The sequence below is a fragment of the Lissotriton helveticus genome, chromosome 4_1 (assembly GCF_964261635.1).
Source record: "Lissotriton helveticus chromosome 4_1, aLisHel1.1, whole genome shotgun sequence".
Taxonomy (NCBI): domain Eukaryota; kingdom Metazoa; phylum Chordata; class Amphibia; order Caudata; family Salamandridae; genus Lissotriton; species Lissotriton helveticus.
The window spans coordinates 362,752,164-362,770,826 of record NC_136063.1 but is presented as its reverse complement, the minus strand read 5'-3'; the positions used below and the strand labels follow the sequence as shown (position 1 = coordinate 362,770,826).

General features: G+C 43.1%; 1 protein-coding gene across 1 annotated transcript in view; it reads left to right on the top strand.

The window, feature by feature from the left end:
• Positions 1 to 18,663, top strand: part of LOC144827999 (fibrocystin-L-like) — a 1,093,512-nt gene that overhangs the window by 410,380 nt on the left and 664,469 nt on the right. The window contains exons 25-26 of the mRNA XM_078686146.1: positions 8,317 to 8,474; positions 8,891 to 9,013. Coding sequence (XP_078542272.1) covers positions 8,317 to 8,474; positions 8,891 to 9,013 — 281 coding nt within the window. The remainder of the gene's footprint in view (positions 1 to 8,316; positions 8,475 to 8,890; positions 9,014 to 18,663) is intronic.

Here is an 18,663-nt window from a genome sequence, read left to right as displayed (position 1 = left end):
TGAGTGTTCCCAGGTGCCCAGCAATTAGTGGGCACCTGCCACGTTTAGGCCCCTGACATTGAGACACAGGGCGTCCTAGCCCCAACAAGGCCAGTTGGCCTAGGGACTGCCACAGGTGGTGGCTTATGTAGGTTTTGGCAAATTGTGTGGTTTTTCCTTGCACCTCTGAATGTTTTAGGCATCATGTGTCTTTGCGCCATTGAGTTGTGTTTTCTTTCCTGGCACCTCTGAATGTTTTTAATGCACCATGTGTCTTCCTTGATTTTACACCTCTGAATGTGTTGGTTGATGCATCATGTGTTTACCTTGTCTTACACCTCTGAATGTATTTTTATGCATCATGTGTTTTCTTTCCTTACACCTCTGAATGTTTTATGCATCATGTGTTTACCTTTTTCCCTACACCGCTGAATGTGTTTTTGATGCATCATGTATAATGTGTTCTTGCTTCTACCCCTAAATGTATTTTATTCTTAGGTGGTTGTGTTTTGCCTAGTATAGTTATACTAGAGAGGTTATGTGTCCATGCGTGATCTAGACCTATGGTTATTGGTATTGCGTAGTGTGTACTTACCTGTTCCGAGTAGTTACTGGATGTGATCTATAATTATTTTGTGCTACAGTGATTTTATATCCTTTTATTCTAATTTCTGACAGTATTTCTATTTCTAAAAGTGTTGATTCTGACAGTGGCCCATGTGGCCCTGCCTTGTAAATAATCCCTTGTGAATATTGCCCATGCCAGTTGGCACAATGTACATGTGTGATTTCTATCTGATGTGTTTTGACAATACAAAAGTTATTTTAGTATAACCTTGTGTGGAGTTCCTTTTGTGGTGTGCCTAGGATGTTGTTGCTGTTGTGCGCTGGCGCAAATGCTTTACACATTGCCTCCGAGTTTAGCCTCACTGCTCGTGCCAAGCTACCAAGGGGATGAGCAGGGGTTATCTTGGCATGTGACTCCCTCGCCCTGACTAGAATGGTGGTTTCTGCCTGGCTTTGGCGTCAGCCTTAGCCTACCAGAAATAGCCAGTTCTAACATTGAGCAACAAATTTCCTCACCACAAATGTTTGCCCCGGATGTTAGATTTTGGCTGCATGTGGTATCTCAATTTCACAAGTACAAAATCTTTTATACTTAGTCAAAATAAACAATGTAAAATGTACCCTACTGTCACAACAGAACTAAAAGGAATATGCTTTTTAAAAAACCCTGACCATTTCTGTTCAAGAATTCTCTACAAAATGGAAATGTCATTTAAAATATATCTGATTGCATTACTGATTAAGAGGGTGTATCCTACTCAAAAAGCAACCATATTCCTTGCTAAGGTGAAGTCACAAGCACACCCCAAATTAACCTGCGCTTAACCCTCCTTTAACTTGGCACAAAAGCAGTCAGGCTTACTTATAGGCAATGTGTAAGATATTTAGGCAGCAATTCAAGCAGTAATACAGTGAAACACCAATACTAGAAAAATCCCACATAAATTAAAAAAAGAACAACATTTAATAAATAATTTGACACCAACATGACAAAATCCAATCACAAGTGAAGTTATGAATTTTTAACGATTTTAGTCAAAATGGCACCTGGCTGGATCAGGGACCAGGTTAGTTCAGCTGAAAGAGTTACCTCCACAGTCCATCACAAAGAGTTCCATTTGAGGTAGAAGGGCCTCGCAGCGCAGGGACAAGGTTGTGGATGACCTTTGAAATAGCAGAAAGAGCACAAAACACAAGCGCTAACACGAAATCAGTAAAATGTTGGGAAAGATCCATAGCCAAAGAGCAATTCATCTGGAGATTACAACATTGTAAATGTACAGGAATTTTATATAGCGCAAATCACCGACACGGTTTCTAAGCGCTTGCTTAGGGAACCCGTCCTGGTATTCCCCTGTGAGATATCCCCGGCAGGGTATCCGCAAGGTGAAAGCCAGGCATCCCACCACGAGGGGCCGTTGTGGAGATTAAGCAAGCTATTGCCCAGAGTCGCAGAGTGTGAACCCGTGAATCGAGTAGGTACCGGAGCGAGAATTGTCGAGTCCATGGACATTTTAGGACTCAAGACCCCGCCGAGCCGGGAATTGAACCCTGTTCCCGGGCTGACCTCTGCTTCCAGGTCTACCTCCTCTAACCAGTGAGCCACACTTCTCCACTACACACTTCTCCATTAACATTGAATGATAAGATTGTTCCAGTTTTTTTATATGCATCATTGGTACTCCTAGGTAAGTTGTACAAGATCTTATTAGTATATATATTCAACACATCAGAGCATTATTCAATTTATGGTCCTCAACACTACATGCCAAACTTCGCCTGGAGCTCAACATAACATTTATTATTACGTGACACATTTCTTCTAAAATGAACTACCTCTGTGATTGCAGTAAGGTGGGTGAAGTCAACCTGAAGCAGTTAAGTTATGATGACCTAAAGGAACACCTCAAGAACAACTTCAACTTGAATCTACCTGCCATACAAAACTGACTCATGAATACAATTTCCCAAACCTACTGACAAGAATGACAAGACTCAAGCACAAAGACACGTGGGGCCCCATTCACAGAACTAACTTGAGACAAAATCCCAAATATACTACCATTTTGGTATTCACAGAAGGCACTTACTCATTTTGGTTTTCACAGAAGGCACTTACTCATTTTGGTATTCACAGAAGGCACTTACTCATTGATGAGTAAGTGCCTTCTGTGAATACCAAAATGAGTATGTGCCTTCTGTGAATACCAAATGAGTAAGTACCTTCTGTGAATACCAAAATGGTAGTAAGTTTAGGATTTTGTCTCAAGTTAATTCTGTGAATCGGGCCCTATAAGAATAACCCTGCTGCGTTAAATCTGCAAAAAGACTCTACAACTCTATTAGAATACAAAAATATGGAACTATCCTTAGACTGTCATCATTTAATAAAGCATCCAGACAGATTCCAATCTGGAGGCAGAGAACATTTGAAATAGTTTAGGTTTCGCCTACTGTACAATACAATATGACAGACAAAAGGATCATGGAAATCACAAAATCACAAAATGTTTCTTAAATAAGTATTTGTTCTTCAAGATTTACAAGGAAACTACTTGTGATTATCATTTATAGAAGCACAATTAAGAACTATCTCGGAAACAATCAGATGCTGTTTTAATCTACAGACTAATTTGTTTTATTAGTAAATGCATAAAGTTTCTCGACCTAGCATATCATATGCTAGAATAAAAAACAAAGCTGAACCTTCATGACAACAAGCTGGAATTATAATTTCTTGTTACTGAAAGTCAACAAGATGGGCTTCCCAGTTCTGTCTTTATGTTACTATTGTATTTCTGCTAATGACTTTATCGTTTATGAAACCAATTGATTGTACATGACATATCTGAAATACAATAAACCTTTAATGGACTACATCATCCAATAACAGGAATAATGAGTGCTTCTGTTTTAACCAAAGCTTTAAAGTCTTTTTAATTATAAGTGGTTACAAGAGGCTCAGCCCATTTCTGTCACAAGCACGTTTTTCAAAATTGTAGTTTGTTCAGTTGAGGCCTTTTGCAGTTAGGAGGCTGTTCAGCAAATGTGATTTCTCTAAGAAGTCTCTTGGGATCTGAATAGCCGCAACCTAAGTGCCCCCCCCCCTATATCCATCATTTTGCCCCATATAGATGTTTTTGGTGAGAGATATTTTGAATAGGTAAGAGACTGCTTAATCAATGGCATTGTAGGACTTTCCTTAAGGGCCCACGTTTCAATTGTTCAAACAGCTACAAAACTAAGAACAGTTGAACAGGTTTCTGCTACACCTGTGAAGGAATTATTTACGGATTTCCCAGCCCTGCCTATTTAAATTCTCGGATTCTGTTGCTGAATCAGACTTGGATTAAGGCTGTAACCAGTAATTCTTCTGAACTTTGCCATCAGGCATATTAGCATTGGCATTGACTGTTGTAAATTGGTTTGCCTGCTGGTTTGGAAAGGATCTCATGAACCTGGTATTGGATTCCCAGTTAACAGGACCACTGTTATCTGAAGAACAGTGGCACGAGATGTGAAGTGCAAAGTGATCACGTGATGCGTGATTGTCTGCGTGAGATAATTCCAAATCATTCCCCCCCAAATTGGGCCTGTTGGCAGGGTCACTTAAAACCTGTTCCGAGGTTTCTGAAAGTACAAAAAATCCAACTACTGATGGGCCACCACAGAGTGAAAAGGCGTGCATTAAGGGAGCCAACTTTGTGTATCTACGTAAATTTGTCCCAGTGCGCTTGGTTTCTGAACACCTTGGTGCTGACGTTTTCCCATGCCTGCAAATGGTACTGTGCACCTCTGCTATCTAGTTTCCATTTTGAGACTGTATGTTTTGCATTCTTTCTCCTTATCTTCTAGGAAGAGGGCTCAGCAATGCTTATCACAAGCAGCCATCAGTATTGTGTTTAAGTTTGGATGCAAAGTAGGTTACAGGATATGAATCCCTCCGAGAAACTGTTTTCATGTTCAGTTTCTGTCCTGCCTTACCGTTTGAATGTCTGATGATTTGTCTTAATTTGCAATTTTTTCTCACTACATGTTGTTGTTGATATAAATCTGGTGTGGACATTGCAATGTCTTTGCTTCATACTGTATTGCTGAAATGGTCTGCAGACACAACTGATAATGTGAGAGATAAGGATGGTGTTTGCACAACGCAAACTTGGAGCAATCTCATACTCTACTATGTCCACTTGGATAGACCATTGTCTCGAACTGAACCCAGACTCATCACTTCAGCAGCATATCAATGACAGTGAAGCAGATTTTTCCCCACAGAACCAAAAGGAGTGAAGTAGATTTGCAAACCATGAAGGTTTATTAACAAACTAGCTAAATTACAGTCGCAAGTCGAATCAGTTTAAACATAAATCAATCGTCATGCAACTACAGCTTGTGTGAATATAATCCAGACAGGTCAAAATGGTACATGCAATTACCACAAGAACATTGGGTTTCAAGAGAGGAAACATGACGTCCACCTGCAAAGGTGTAGACAGGGGCATGTCTGACTGACTACAGTCTGGACCAGACAATTAAAACATGAAATCACTACGAAAGATATATTGAACAAGTTCTCATAGAGCAGGAACCAATCAAATTATGCATTCACACTGAGCCTGGGGTCAGCCTCCTTCCCATGGTCATGTTAACAAACATTCCCAATCTCAGGCCCTTCAGAGATATCAGATAAATGGAGCCATTCATCTCCTCTGACTTCTTAGGTTGCCAAGTGTAGAAAGATAGCATTCAACTAATTTAGTTACAAAACAACCTTCACATAAAGTTTAAAATAGCTTGAGCAGCACTGAAACAGCACTATTTGCAAACACCAGCGACATTCAGGTCATCCTGGACTGAGGAGAAACAGCAACCCTCATCCTTCTCGAACTCTCCGTGGCCTTTTACACTGTCTCCCACCACACCCTCATCAGAAGAATAGATGAGATTTGGCATACAAGTGTACCCTCAAGTATCCCCTCCCAAACTGATCTGTTCCTTCCTCAGAGGAAGAACCCAAAGAGTCAGGCAGCTACCCTTGATATAAATCAATCAATCAATCAGGTAATTATAAGAGCACTACTCACCCGTGAGGGTCTCAAGGCGCTGAGGGGGGAACAGCTATGTCATTCAGTCGAAGAGCCAGGTCTTGAGTGCCTTTCTGAAGGTGTTCGGGGGGGGGGGGGTACGTCTGGTGTCAATAGGGAGATCATTCCAGGTCTTGGCCGTGATGTAGGAGAAGACTCTTTCCCCTGTTCTGGCTCTGCGGATGTTCAGGGTTTCGGTGAGGGCGAGGTTGGTGGAGCGGAGGTTACGTTTGGGTACATGGAAGGTGATTCTCTTGTTGAAGTATTGAGGTCCTGTGTTGTGGAGGCATTTGTAGGTGTGGGTGAGTATCTTGAATGTGACTCTCACCTCGACGGGGAGCCAGTGGAGGTTCCGTATGTGTTGGCTGATGTGCTTGTGTTGGGGGATGCCGAGGTCAACTCTGGCTGCAGTGTTCTGTATCCGCTGGAGCTTGCGGAGTAGAGCCTTGTTCATGCCAGCGAAGCAGGCTTTTCCGTAGTCCAAACTGCTGGTTATGAGTGCATGGGTGACTGTCTTTCTTGACTCGGGGGGGATCCATTTGAAGGTCTTTAGGAGGATGCCAAGGGTGTTGAAACAACTGGATGCGACGGCTTTGGCCTGCTTGTTCATGGAGAGGGAGATGTCAAGTATGATGCTGAGTTTTCTGGCATGGTCCATGGGGGTCGGAGGGTTGCCGAGTGAGTTGGCCACTCGGTGTTGTTCCATGCTGATGGGGTGGTTCTGAGTACAAGGACTTCTGTCTTCTCCGAATTGAGCTTCAGGCAGATGTTGCTCATCCAGGATGCGACGTCCTGCATTCCTGTTGACTCTGGTGGTAGTGGGGTCCTTGGTGAGGGAGAGGATAAGCTGGGTGTTGTCGGCATAGGAAACTATGCTGAAGCCGTGCTGTCTGACGATGGCGGCGAAGGGGGACATGTAGATGTTGAAGAGGGTTGGGCTGAGTGAAGATCCCTGGGGTACTCCGCAGTTGATTTCCCTGGGTTCGCAGAGGTAGGATGGCAGTCTGATTCGTTGGCTTCTGCCGGTGAGGAACGAGCGGATCCAGTCTAGGGCGATTCCTTTTATGCTGGCATTGTGTAGTCTGGAGGTGTGTGTGCTGTGAGAAACAGTGTTGAAAGCTGCTGACAGGTTGAGTAGGATCAGGGCTGTGGTGTGGCGTTGGTCGAGGATGGTGCAGATGTCATCTGTGGCTGCGAGTAGGGTGGTCTCGGTGCTGTGGTTGCTGCGGAATCCGGATTGGGAGGGGTGGAGGATGGAGTTGTGTTCTATTAACATTGTTAGCTGTGCGTTGACGGTCTTTTCCACAACTTCAGAGACCAGGAAACTGATATGCGGAGTCCCACAGGGCTCGTCTCTCAGCACCACCCTTATGAACATGTACATGACACCCCTCGCCAACATCACCGCCATCTCCTGACGATGAAACCCAACTCATCCTCACCTTGCTGGACCAGACAACCACCACCAGAACTAACTTCACCAACTGCCTGACCATGGTAGAAGACTGGATGCTAACCAATGGGGCATATTTACAAGAACTTACGCATTGGCATTGATGCGTCAAATGCCCTAACTACGTACTGTAAGAAGCTGAGTACCTGGCTCTTCTTATGAACACCTTGGGAATCACAGACCTACACACTTGCCCAAGCACCTGTATACCCTTTTGGGTGATTAGTGCGCTCTACAAATCAACATAGCATAACATAGCAATAATAACACTTCAGACTAATAAGATCAAGATGGCTCAGGGTGCCTGGAAAGAGAGCCAAATTTTTCACAGCAAGCAGAAATACAAGATTGCATTTTAAAATGGAGTTAGTTATTCTAAGGCCTACCATTACTCACGCTATCTTAGTAGGAAAACGCTCTCACTACAGTTAATCGTTTACGTGAACTTACTTATTATTGTCAATCTAAATGCAAAATATCGTGTGCACTTAATATTATGTTCATTAGTTTTACATATTATATGATAGTATAATATTACATGAAATTAAATATTGCAACACTGTGTCATCACATCACATACATGCAGAATCTTGTTCTCCTTTGTGGTCTGTTGTGTAGTACAGAAGCTCCTCGTCATAGCCACTCCATGCAAAATTGTTCTGATAAGATTTAAGAAATCTAAGAGTGAAAGGTAGGCAAAAGTAAGCAGAGTAGGAGCAATTAAAAAAAATCTACTCTTCATACAGTATTTTAGGTTACATTTTTACACCTGTGAACACTATTAACAGGTACTATTATTATATAATGCAGTGGTACTTTACTATGCTTGGCAGGATGGCACAGTGAGAGGAATGCTACCCGTTGACAAATTCAGTGTTTTGGACTAATGTTTTGGCATCCTTTTGAGATGGGTAATTTGAGTCCCATAAATCGGATAAAAGCAGCAATTATTATTTAAAGAGCATATTATACATTACTCACGTGCTGTACTAATCAGCTGTGGATGCTACTCTCACTGTACTTTCTTGACTACTAACTGCTAATTAGATACAATAGGTTATTCGGCACTGAAATACATACGAAAATACATCAAATTTGTCAATAGGCATGCCGTGCTAGTTAGTGATTGCTGATTGTACCTATTTCTTGACTTGCATCTAATAGGCTCAGAGAAAATGTGCATGATTCCTGCAACGCCTACTGCCCTTTTGATGAACCTCTTTTCATTTACAGGTCTAAGAGTGGACATAGCCGCAGTAGATTTGCAGTTTGCACTGCAAAGTATTCCTGAAATGGGACAGGTGCGCGTGTCAGAATGGTATGGACGCTGTACTGGATACGGAAGGCAAATCGAGTGGTTAACTGCAAGTGGCAAACAACCTATTATACAGGTAGGAACAGTTTATTTTACTTTTAATGAGATATTCAAATGTCTGTTTGGCAGTATTTATTTAGTTGGCAGATGTATCAAACAAGTTAACAGGCTGCGACTTGGGGGCAGTGAAGCACTTTGCATAGTACACTGGCGGTGCAAGTTTGCAGAAGTTGTACCTGCAAGGTTATTTGAGTCTGTCAAGGATCATAGCAGTTACATTTGGTATAGGTCAAAAGTTATACAGGTTCAAAAAGGTTACTTAACATAGAGAGTTTTGTATGTGTAATAAGTCTCATGCTCCATTGTTGGGATGTTGGTTCTGGACACTAATTGCTGCTAGCTGGGGGTCAAATTATATTGTTGAACTAATACAAAGTACATATTTTTAACATTGTGCCTATATTAATTGTCCCCTAACTGTCCCGCAAATAGGTTGATGATTCCAACATAAGAGGAGTAAATGCCAGAATGACGGTTAGAGAAACCGTGCAGGGGGGCCTGCTGCGGAGGACTATCCTGGGAGACATGCTTCGTACACCACATTCACAGCCCCAGGTATTGCAAGATCGATGGTCTGGAAACATTTCCATATTCATGAATGTAATGAATGTAACAGGAAACCAACTAGGCCCAGATTTACTGTGACATTGTGTTGGGGACATTGTGATAGTGCATCGGCCCCAACGCTGAATCAATTTTTGTATTTACTAAGTCACCAAATCCACTTTGTATGGTTTTGTGTGATTTCGTAAATCACAAAGTAACAAAGGGCTGCGGTTAGTGCTGCATTGCTTCACTTGGCATTGGTTAGGTGTTATATGGGTGGAGCATGGGTGTTCCCATGCATCTACCCATGTATTTCGACAAAAACCCACATTTACAAAGACTTGTAAATCTGGGTTTGCACCAAAATGTGTGCCTACCTGACAGAGACGTCATGAGGGGAAATATATTTTTTCTGTTTGTTGCTTCCTTTTTCTGTGGGCGCTGCATTCTTACATTCAAACAGGAATATGCTTCTAAGGACTGTTTTTGTGCAGGATGGTATGCCCTCCTGGATGGTATGCATTCCTGCACAAAAACAATTTTGCCCGTAACGTAGAAACCCTTGCATGCAAGGGCATTTGCATTTCTGCCAGGCAGCACAGAGTGCGCCAGTGCAAGGCGAGAGCATAAATACTTCATATCATTGTAAATATGGAGAATTTCTGCAAGGCGACCGGGGCGGAAAAGCGGCGGACGGACTTTCCGTCCGCCGAGGTCCCCCCGCCATACTAATATGGCGGGGGGGAAAACTAGTGTGGATGTCGGGCGGATTGCCCCCGCCAGGCTGGCGGTGGCTACCGCCAGCCTGGCGGGGGCAATCCGCCCGACATCATAATGGGCCCCAAAGTCTCAAATGTGTTGAAAATCAACAGAGAATAGGGCAGAAACCCAAATGTCTCTGGCTCACCCCCAAATTCGAGGGTTTATCTACCGAATTTTAGTATAGAATATGGTGGAAACTGCAATGCCAATATGGTGTGGGGAAACGTAACTGTTTGTTAAAACAACACGTAAACCTACCATGTTAGCATTATCCGTTATTTTGAAAATATTAAACTCTTTCTGATCTAATGTTTTTGGAGGTGGTGGACCAATCTAAATACATAACCAATAGAAAGACTCATGAATGAATGCAATACAATGTGCTAAAACAAAGAGCCTTGGAAACTAATAAAAGGCTTCGTCCGTAGTTTCTTCGAGAAGCACAAATAATGACCGAACAAGCAGGGCACATTTTGCTGCATGGTGTGTCAAGTGAGAAATATAAACACACAATGATCATTATGAAACTGCAGCCATGTTTTAAATATGGAGTTGAGGCCTAACTGAAGCCTAGTTTAGCCCAAGTCAGAAAAATACATGAAAACAAGTTCTGACAACTTTGATTTATTTGCAAAAACTTCATGTTAGAGTATACATATAACTTAAATGTGAAATAACTCACAAAAACCCACCTCTGAATTGAACATCATCACAAACCCCCAAACTATTTGTAATACAGTATGAATCCCTTTCTGTCTTTTGCTTCTGGATTTTTCCAACATTTTGATATAACTTGTGGATTGACGTCCTCTAACTCAATCACATCACTCATTCTTTTTTCTTCTATGCTGTTGTTACCTTCTTCCTGCACCCATAATTTAGACCCAGTCTTGAAAAGATTACTTCAAAGAATTTAAACCAAAGAAATTGAAAAAATTGAGAAACTAACATAATAATTATAGGAGTTAGTATAGTACGCAGCATGCTCCCCCCTAAGAAATCAAACCATTCACCAACCTTTCTAAATCTCTTTGCAGTCTTACAAAACCGAGAACCAACTGATTGCCACAAACCATACTCATTAGCTTTTGCTTCACAACAAATGTAGGTGATATTGGTTATATAAGCATTAATAAGCTTACTGCTATCTGCAATGAGGCCACAGTACTCTCATACAGGACAGACTCCACCCTCCTTTTCAAGGTGGTTCTGCATAATCATAGCATGCATAGCTATTAGCTCCAAATTACTTTTAGTTTGTGTCCCAGCAGTATTAGAAACACGGCGATCTACAAGAATGGGTAATCTTCTAATCGTCACACCATTTGCAGCAGCCTGTGTGGAATCAGGGCTTTTTGCAGTGCCCCCCATTTTTTGCACCCATTTTGACTAGAAAATGCTAGTTTTCTGACTCTGAATGTGCCCAGGTCTCTGCTTACCAGAACCAGGGTCAGTGCTCTGATTACAATGACATGCAAATTAGACAGAATTATAATTGGCACTAACAGCCCAGTTGTAAGTCCTTAGTAGATAATAAGGCAGGTAGGTTTAGAGGCCCAGTAGACTTAATACACGCAAGTGTGCACTACGTGTTTCCTGCTGTCATTTTAAAGGCAGAACTGCTTTTCAGGCTGCCTTTACATTATGTTTACAGACAAATTTGACTTTGGACTTAAATGTACTTCCAAAGTCTCAAACTACATTATTTTTACATATGTCACCCCTAACATCTCCCCTAGGTGCCCCATGGTTTATGGTAATGTAATGTAATGTAAGCACACATTTTTATAGCGCAACTATCGCTCCGAGGAGCATCTTGGTGCTCCACACCCAACCCTGATGAAAAATGAGTTGGTAGACAGAAGGCAGTAACACACTGTACAATTATTACACCCATGCTCTGCAGGCTATGTCTGAGAGTGAGAAGATCCATGTTTTCAATGATCTTCTGAAGTCAGTCTCCTTGACTATACAAAGGAGCTGTGCTGGCAGTTTATTCCAGGCTTTTGATCCTAGCACAAAGAGAGACTTCCCTCCCTTAGTGGCTAATCTAAATCTGGGAACAACTAAGAGGTTTTGATTGGCAGACCTCAAACAGCGTGTTGGCATATAGCGTTGAAATCCCCTCAGAAGATATCTAGGGCCTTGAGACTGAAAGGCTCTAAAGGCGATCACAAGAATCTTAAAAAGTACCCGCTTATGAATGGGCAGCCAATGTAGAGTTTTTAGTGCCGCCGAAGCAGATGATCTTTTCGGCCAGCGTAAAACCAGACGAGCTGCAGCATGTTGAACCATCTGCAGTCTATGCAGCACCGCTTTATTGGTGCCTGCATAAAGACTGTTGCAGTAGTCCAATCTAGATGTTATAAGGGCCACTGCAACAGTCTTCCTGGCCGCCAGGGGCAGCAAATCAAAAAACTTCTTCATTGATCTGAGGATCTGAAAACACGAGCCCGCCACAGCTACTGCCTGCGGTTTAAAAGAAAGTTGGGCATCAAATTTGACTCCAAGATTTCGTGCAGAAGCAATAGTGTTAGGGGGAGCTTCAGCACCCTCAGGCCACCATTGTGAGGGGGAAAACGTATTTAGAGGGCCAAAGGATATTATTTCTGTCTTCCCCGAGTTACATCTGAGGTGATTGTTAGTCATCCACTCAAATGTAGCCCGGAGACAGTTCCTCAGGTTTTCTTCTGCCCCCGGCAACTCCCTATCCAGCACTAGAATCAGCTGAGTGTCGTCAGCGTCCGCTATGACTTCAATCTGGTAAGACACAATCAGCTCTAACAAGGGGACCATATAAAGATTAAATAAGACAGGACTCAAACTGGCGCCCTGTGGAACCCCTGAGTTGATGGTCTTTTCCTCAGATTTATAGTCACCTAGTACTATTACCTGACGACGCAGAGATAGGAAATTAGTAAGCCATGCCAGCAACGTTCCACCCACACCTGCATTCTTCAAACGGTCGGTCAAGATTGAGTGGGCGACCGTATCGAAGGCCGCCGATAGATCGAGTAAAATCAAGACGGCCTTCTTCCCCTGGTCCAATGCCATACGTAATGTCTCGGCCGAGAACAAAAGGACGGACTCAGTCGAGTGCTTGGACCGAAACCCTGATTGGTTAGAGTGGAGAATATTATTCTCCTCTAGGAAATTTGACAACTGATGATTGACAAATTTCTCTGTCAGTTTAAAAACTGCCGGGAGTAGGGAAATTGGTCGCAGGTTAGACAGGGTGGTTGGGTCTGACAGGGCTTTTTTTTGCAGTGGCATAACCGCTGCGCATTTCCAATCATCTGGGATTACAGCAGTAGCCAGCGAGGAGTTAATGATACTGTTAATCATTGGATTTAAATCCGCAACCAAGGTTCGAAGAACTATGGGCGGGCATGGATCAAATGGGGAACCAGATTTTATAGCCGAGATGGCTTGGTATGAGTCCTCCAGGGAAACCTGTGCAAATGATTCCAAGCAAGAAGTCCTGGATGTCAAGGCGTCTATCCTCATTTTATCCGGATCAGCTGGAATGGGGAAGCTCGGTGGAAAATCCCTGACAATATCCAAGATCTTCTTTTCGAAATAATTAGCTATATCATTACACAATGATTGCGAGGGGGGGATCTCCTGGGAAAGCGCGATGGGATTGGTGAAACTCTTAACTATCTTGAAGATTTCCTTCTGTCCCCCTTCAGAGGAAGAGATAGCCTCCAGATAGTAGTTTTTTTTAGCCAGCTTAATTGCCGCATGATAGTTCTTACGTGCAGCTATATAGATATCACGAGCAGCTGGCTCATATTTCCTTCGCCATCTGTGCTCCAGGGATCTTACTGCACTCAATTCCATTCTCAGAGCTAATGTAAACCAGGGGGCGCTCTTTTTATTTGTGGAACCATGTGTGTGACCACACTTCTTCCTTACATCTAAGGATGAGCCAAATGTTGCTAACCATTCGCAGTATTGCTGGTTATCTGTTAACGTGCACCGTGTTAAGCCGGGTTTGCTAGCCCTCAACTTCTCAATGAGCAGCGGGCGCGCCAGGGCATTAATCCAATCTGGCTTATAGCCGGCCATGTTCGAATCTGCCTTAGGAATCGGAACCTTCTGTTTTACAGAAAGGTTGAATGGGATGAGTTTGTGATCTGACCATGTCAAGGTATGTGGGGCCTTAACAGACAAACCCTCCATATTAGTACAAATGCAGTCCAGGACATGGCCTGCTGCATGCGTGGGTTCCGATGTCAGCAGAGTAAGGCCGAGTGTGTTTATGATGTCCATAAAATCACTGGTTCCTGGCTCTTTGATGGAGTCCAGATGAAGGTTAAGGTCTCCCAATACTGTACAATGTGCGAACCGAAGAGTAAGCTCGCTCAGAGTATCTCCCACACTATCCAGAAAGACTGTCCGTGGGCCAGGTGGGCGATAGATTAGGGCACCAGAAAAAGAGAGGGTGTCATTGATGGTAAGACAAAAGGCCATGGCCTCAGCTTCTTTAATGTCAGGCAATTCAAATGTAGAACATTTGAGAGTGGTGCGATAAATAATAGCCAGGCCGCCTCCCCGCTGCAATGGTCTATCCAATCGTTGGATTGAAAAGGCGTGAGGCAAAGCTACAGCTAAATCCGGATTGCACCACGGCCGAAGCCATGTTTCGGTGACAAATAAGCAGTCCAGGTCCATTTCGATGATCAAATCATGGACATGCTGGGCATTTTTACATAGCGATCTGGCATTAAAAAGCCCCCCTCAAAGGACAGTAGAATGAGGATGAGCATGAGAGCTTAATACCGGAAAAAGCTTAGCTCTACAGTGCAGACATACCACTGTGTCCTTCCAATTATCTGGGGTCAAGAGATTGTAACAAGAGGGAGAATGAGTATTAAGAGAACACAACCAGTCCCTGGAGTTCACTACAGGCGTAGGTATGGGGGCGACCTCCCTTACCCTCGCCGCGGCCTCGTCGCGGACGAGCGCAGACGAGCCGGACTCTGGCTGGACTCCGGCGTGAGTGCCTTGTGGCTATAAGCAGACACATTATAAAATATGTTTTTTAAGCCCTGGTGAGGAAAAAACTGCCAATTTCAATCTTCTACAATGTAGTGAGTGGCTCCATAGGCTAACATTTAAATATTTTGTTCAAGTCTAATAATTGACAGAAGTGAGCTGAAAATGTAATTCAAGGACTTAAAATGATAGCTATGATACATCCAACCACTTGCCACTGTTAGATTCTTAATACCTATTACAAAAAAGATGCTATAGAACAGTTTTCTCTGTGCCAACATCCAGCTTTTCAGCTGCCCTGCCCTGATTGGCCAGCCTCCATCAGGCTGAGCCAAGCTGCTCTGATAGATGTAACGTGACATGCCAGAGAAACAATACCTTTCCTGTGGTTGGAGGACTGAAACTGCAGGAGCTAAAGACAGGGTGGGTGTGGAGTGACCAAACTGGTCTTCACTGAAGAATTACAGTTTGGGACAACACAGGCTTGCCCCCACATGCTGCCTCACCAGCCAAACAGGAGCCCCACTAATTAGATTAGTGAAGGGGCTAGAAGTAGTGAATCTTATCCACACCAGTGGGTTGGCTTAGCCAGATTTAACTTTCAAGGAAAAATGCCCCCATTTTGGAATTTGGAAGAGTAATCCTTTCTGGGACAAGATTAAGCTAAACTTTAGAGAGAGTGGTCATACACCTGGGTGGTACCCTGCATCCCATTAGTCATGGGTGCCCCCCTGCTTGAAGCACAGGAACACAGCATAAATATGGGAGAGCTGCATAGTTCCTCAGATCTGCTGCCTGAAACTACATGGCAAAGAAAGACTGCCGTGCTGGAACCCTGATATGCACCCAAACAATTGCACTCTGAAGGGCTGCACCTGATGCGCAATGTGGCTACAGCCCTAAGGACTTTGCAAGGACTAAGGATTGGACTCCCTACAAGCTACAGGTTAACAGAGTCCACCTGCATCCTCCCCACCAAGGAGTCACCAGGCCAGAATGTGTCCAGTGGACTTTTTAGGATTTGATCAGGAGCATTGTGGGAATTGTAGCCCCTACATCCCAAGGACCATCTCATAGATGATTCTAGACCCCTGCAGTGGTGCTGTGGAAACTTTGAACCCACAAGAGGAACTTCAGGAAGAAGTTCCAGCAGTATGGAGAAGTTTGGAGCAACATTTTGTAAAAAGGTACATAAGTTGACCAGTGCATTGTAGGAGTTGTAGTCCCATGACCCCAAGAGGCTACCCAGGGCATCTCAACCCTTGGCTGGCGCTGTGGACCACTTTCCAGCATCAAGAAACAGTTCTGGGAGTAAGTGTAAGAACTCCTGGTTTTTCCCAGGCCACCAGAACCTTTTTTTGAAAACCCTTTTTAGCACTTTTTGCTTCTAAGAGCTAGGTTTACATTTAATCTTTAAAAATTCATACCTCTGGTTCCCTACATAGGATTTGTGTCATTTTGGTGTTTATTTGTTCATAAAAATATAATATAGTTTTATAAATTGGGGTTGGAGTTTTATTGTGTGTTTTCCCGTACTCCTTTAATGTATGGGTGTTTTAAATGCTCTTTACATCAGTCTCCTAAGTTAAGCCTGCCTGCTCGTTGCCCCTTATCTACGGTTGAGCAAGGAATTACATTTTTGAGACCCTAACTGAACCTGTTTGTGTTTGTGGCCTTATTACTAGTGGTATATCACTAGTTAGCACTACTAATAATCTACTTTCAAAAACAGCCAGACCAGCAGATGGAATCCCAGCACCCTGCACATCCAATACAAATTATTCAAATCTCCACTTCATTCTTTTCAAACCAGCGTTTTATTTCATCGACATGATAAACCCGAGGGAATACGAAAGCCAAGTGCCAATTCCCAATCCAGTCATGGGGCAGGTAAAAATAAACAGTGTTACCACACACATAAAAACATAGTAAATTCCTTGAAATTTGGACTGTTCACCAACCCAAAATGCTAAATCAATAAAATAGCTCCTCTTACAGCCACTCTCTCCAACAAACTATATCTGTCTAGTTCCCTGAGGATTCTGATGAACCATACACAACTCTCCCTTTCATGGGCCATTCCCAGTCTTTGATGCTTATTCAAATTTCTAAATTTCGGGTCAGCTTCTGTTTGAGTTCTAATTTCATGTACATCCTTCCAATTTCTTATAAAGTTTATTTTCTCTCATTTATTCCTTAATAAACCAATGTTCCTCTTCTCTTAGGCTCAATGCATGCTTATTTTCAGTCATATTAGCACTCAGATTAGGTTGTACAATTATTTTTAAATGTTTCGAAGAAGTCATACAGTTTTCAGAGTCTTCGGTTATAGGAATTTCTTCCAGCAAAGCCTTGAAATCTGAAAACTATGATGACAAAAACTCTTGATTAAGGAAAACACTAACAAAACATTACCGGATAAACTATATGAGAGAAGCAATTGGAAATATGTCACTCCACGTCAGCTGAGGATTGACAATATGCGCACACATAAGAGTCTTTAAAATTCATTGTACTAGCGTACTCCTTTAACAAATTTGAATATACATTGGGCCAGATTTATCATTCTTTCACTCAATGTAATGCAGCAATACAACTTGCTGCACTGTGCTGCATGTCAGGGAGAGCAAAAGACACACAATTGATGGACACAAGGTGGCCTTACATTGCTTGGTAAATCTGATGTAAGTTTTGCGTTACACTTGCAACACCATGTGTGACGTAAGAGAAAAGCTATACCATGATAATTAATTTTGTGAAGGAGAAACATATCCAACCAGAGAAATTAAGCATAACATTAAGCCAACTACAATTATTAACCATTTCCCTGTACCCGTCGGCCAACGGCCATATCGAGTACTACCTTCGTAGTGCTGCGCACGTCTGTTGGCTGACGTGTCCCCGCCCTCACAATGGAACGACCCGCATCGCAGCAGAATTGCCACCGCGGTTAAAGGCTTTAATGGCATAATCATAGAAAATATGCCAGCATTGTGAACAGCATCTGCTGTACACCATCTTCTACTGAGGAGAAGTAAACAAAAATAAACAAAATATTCTATAGTACAAGACCAGGAATCAAGCTGTTATTGTAGGTTTAGTCCATTAATTCAGTACAAAGGACTCAGGGGTCACTATTGACGCTGGGCTCTCTCTGGGGCCGCAGGTGGGGACAGTGGTTTCCTCCTGCATGTTCCAACTGCGCAGGATCAGGAAGGTGGCCTACCTTCTTACTCCCGATGCCTTGCTTCAAGTCATCATGGCCCTTGTTCTCTCCCGCCTGGATTTTTCAAATTCCATCTATCACGGCTTGCCCAAATGCTCCATCAATAGGTTGCAAGTCATTCAAAACCAGGCGGCGAGACTGGCCCTCGGGATTCCGAAGTGGCAGTCCGCCAAACCCCTCCTTATCAAGCTACATTGGCTCCCGGTTAGCCTAAGGGCTGCCTTCAAGGTTGGCTGTCTTATTTTCAAATCTCTCTCTGGTTCCTGTCCCGCCTTTCTGAAATCCCTTATCTGCCCCTACTGTCCCTCACGTAACCTTAGATCACTTCACTTACATCTTCTGGTGGTCCCTCCTTTCAAACTCTGCAGATCTGGGGGTCGAAGATTTGCCTTTCTCGGCCCCAAACTTTGGAACTCTCTTCCCCTCTCAGTTAGGACTTCCGGTACTCTCATTCAATTTCGCAAATCACTAAAAACCTGGCTTTTCCCACAATCCCGCTAAATTCCCTCTGTTTCCTCAGCACCCTTTCAGCGCCATGATACCTCCGGTGACAGTGCGCTATACAAAATCCCCTTAACATAACATAACATAACAGGAACCTCTATTATCTTCATCTAGATTCCTAAATTATATAACTGAATCAAATCTTTCAAAATGTTATCTCAAAAGC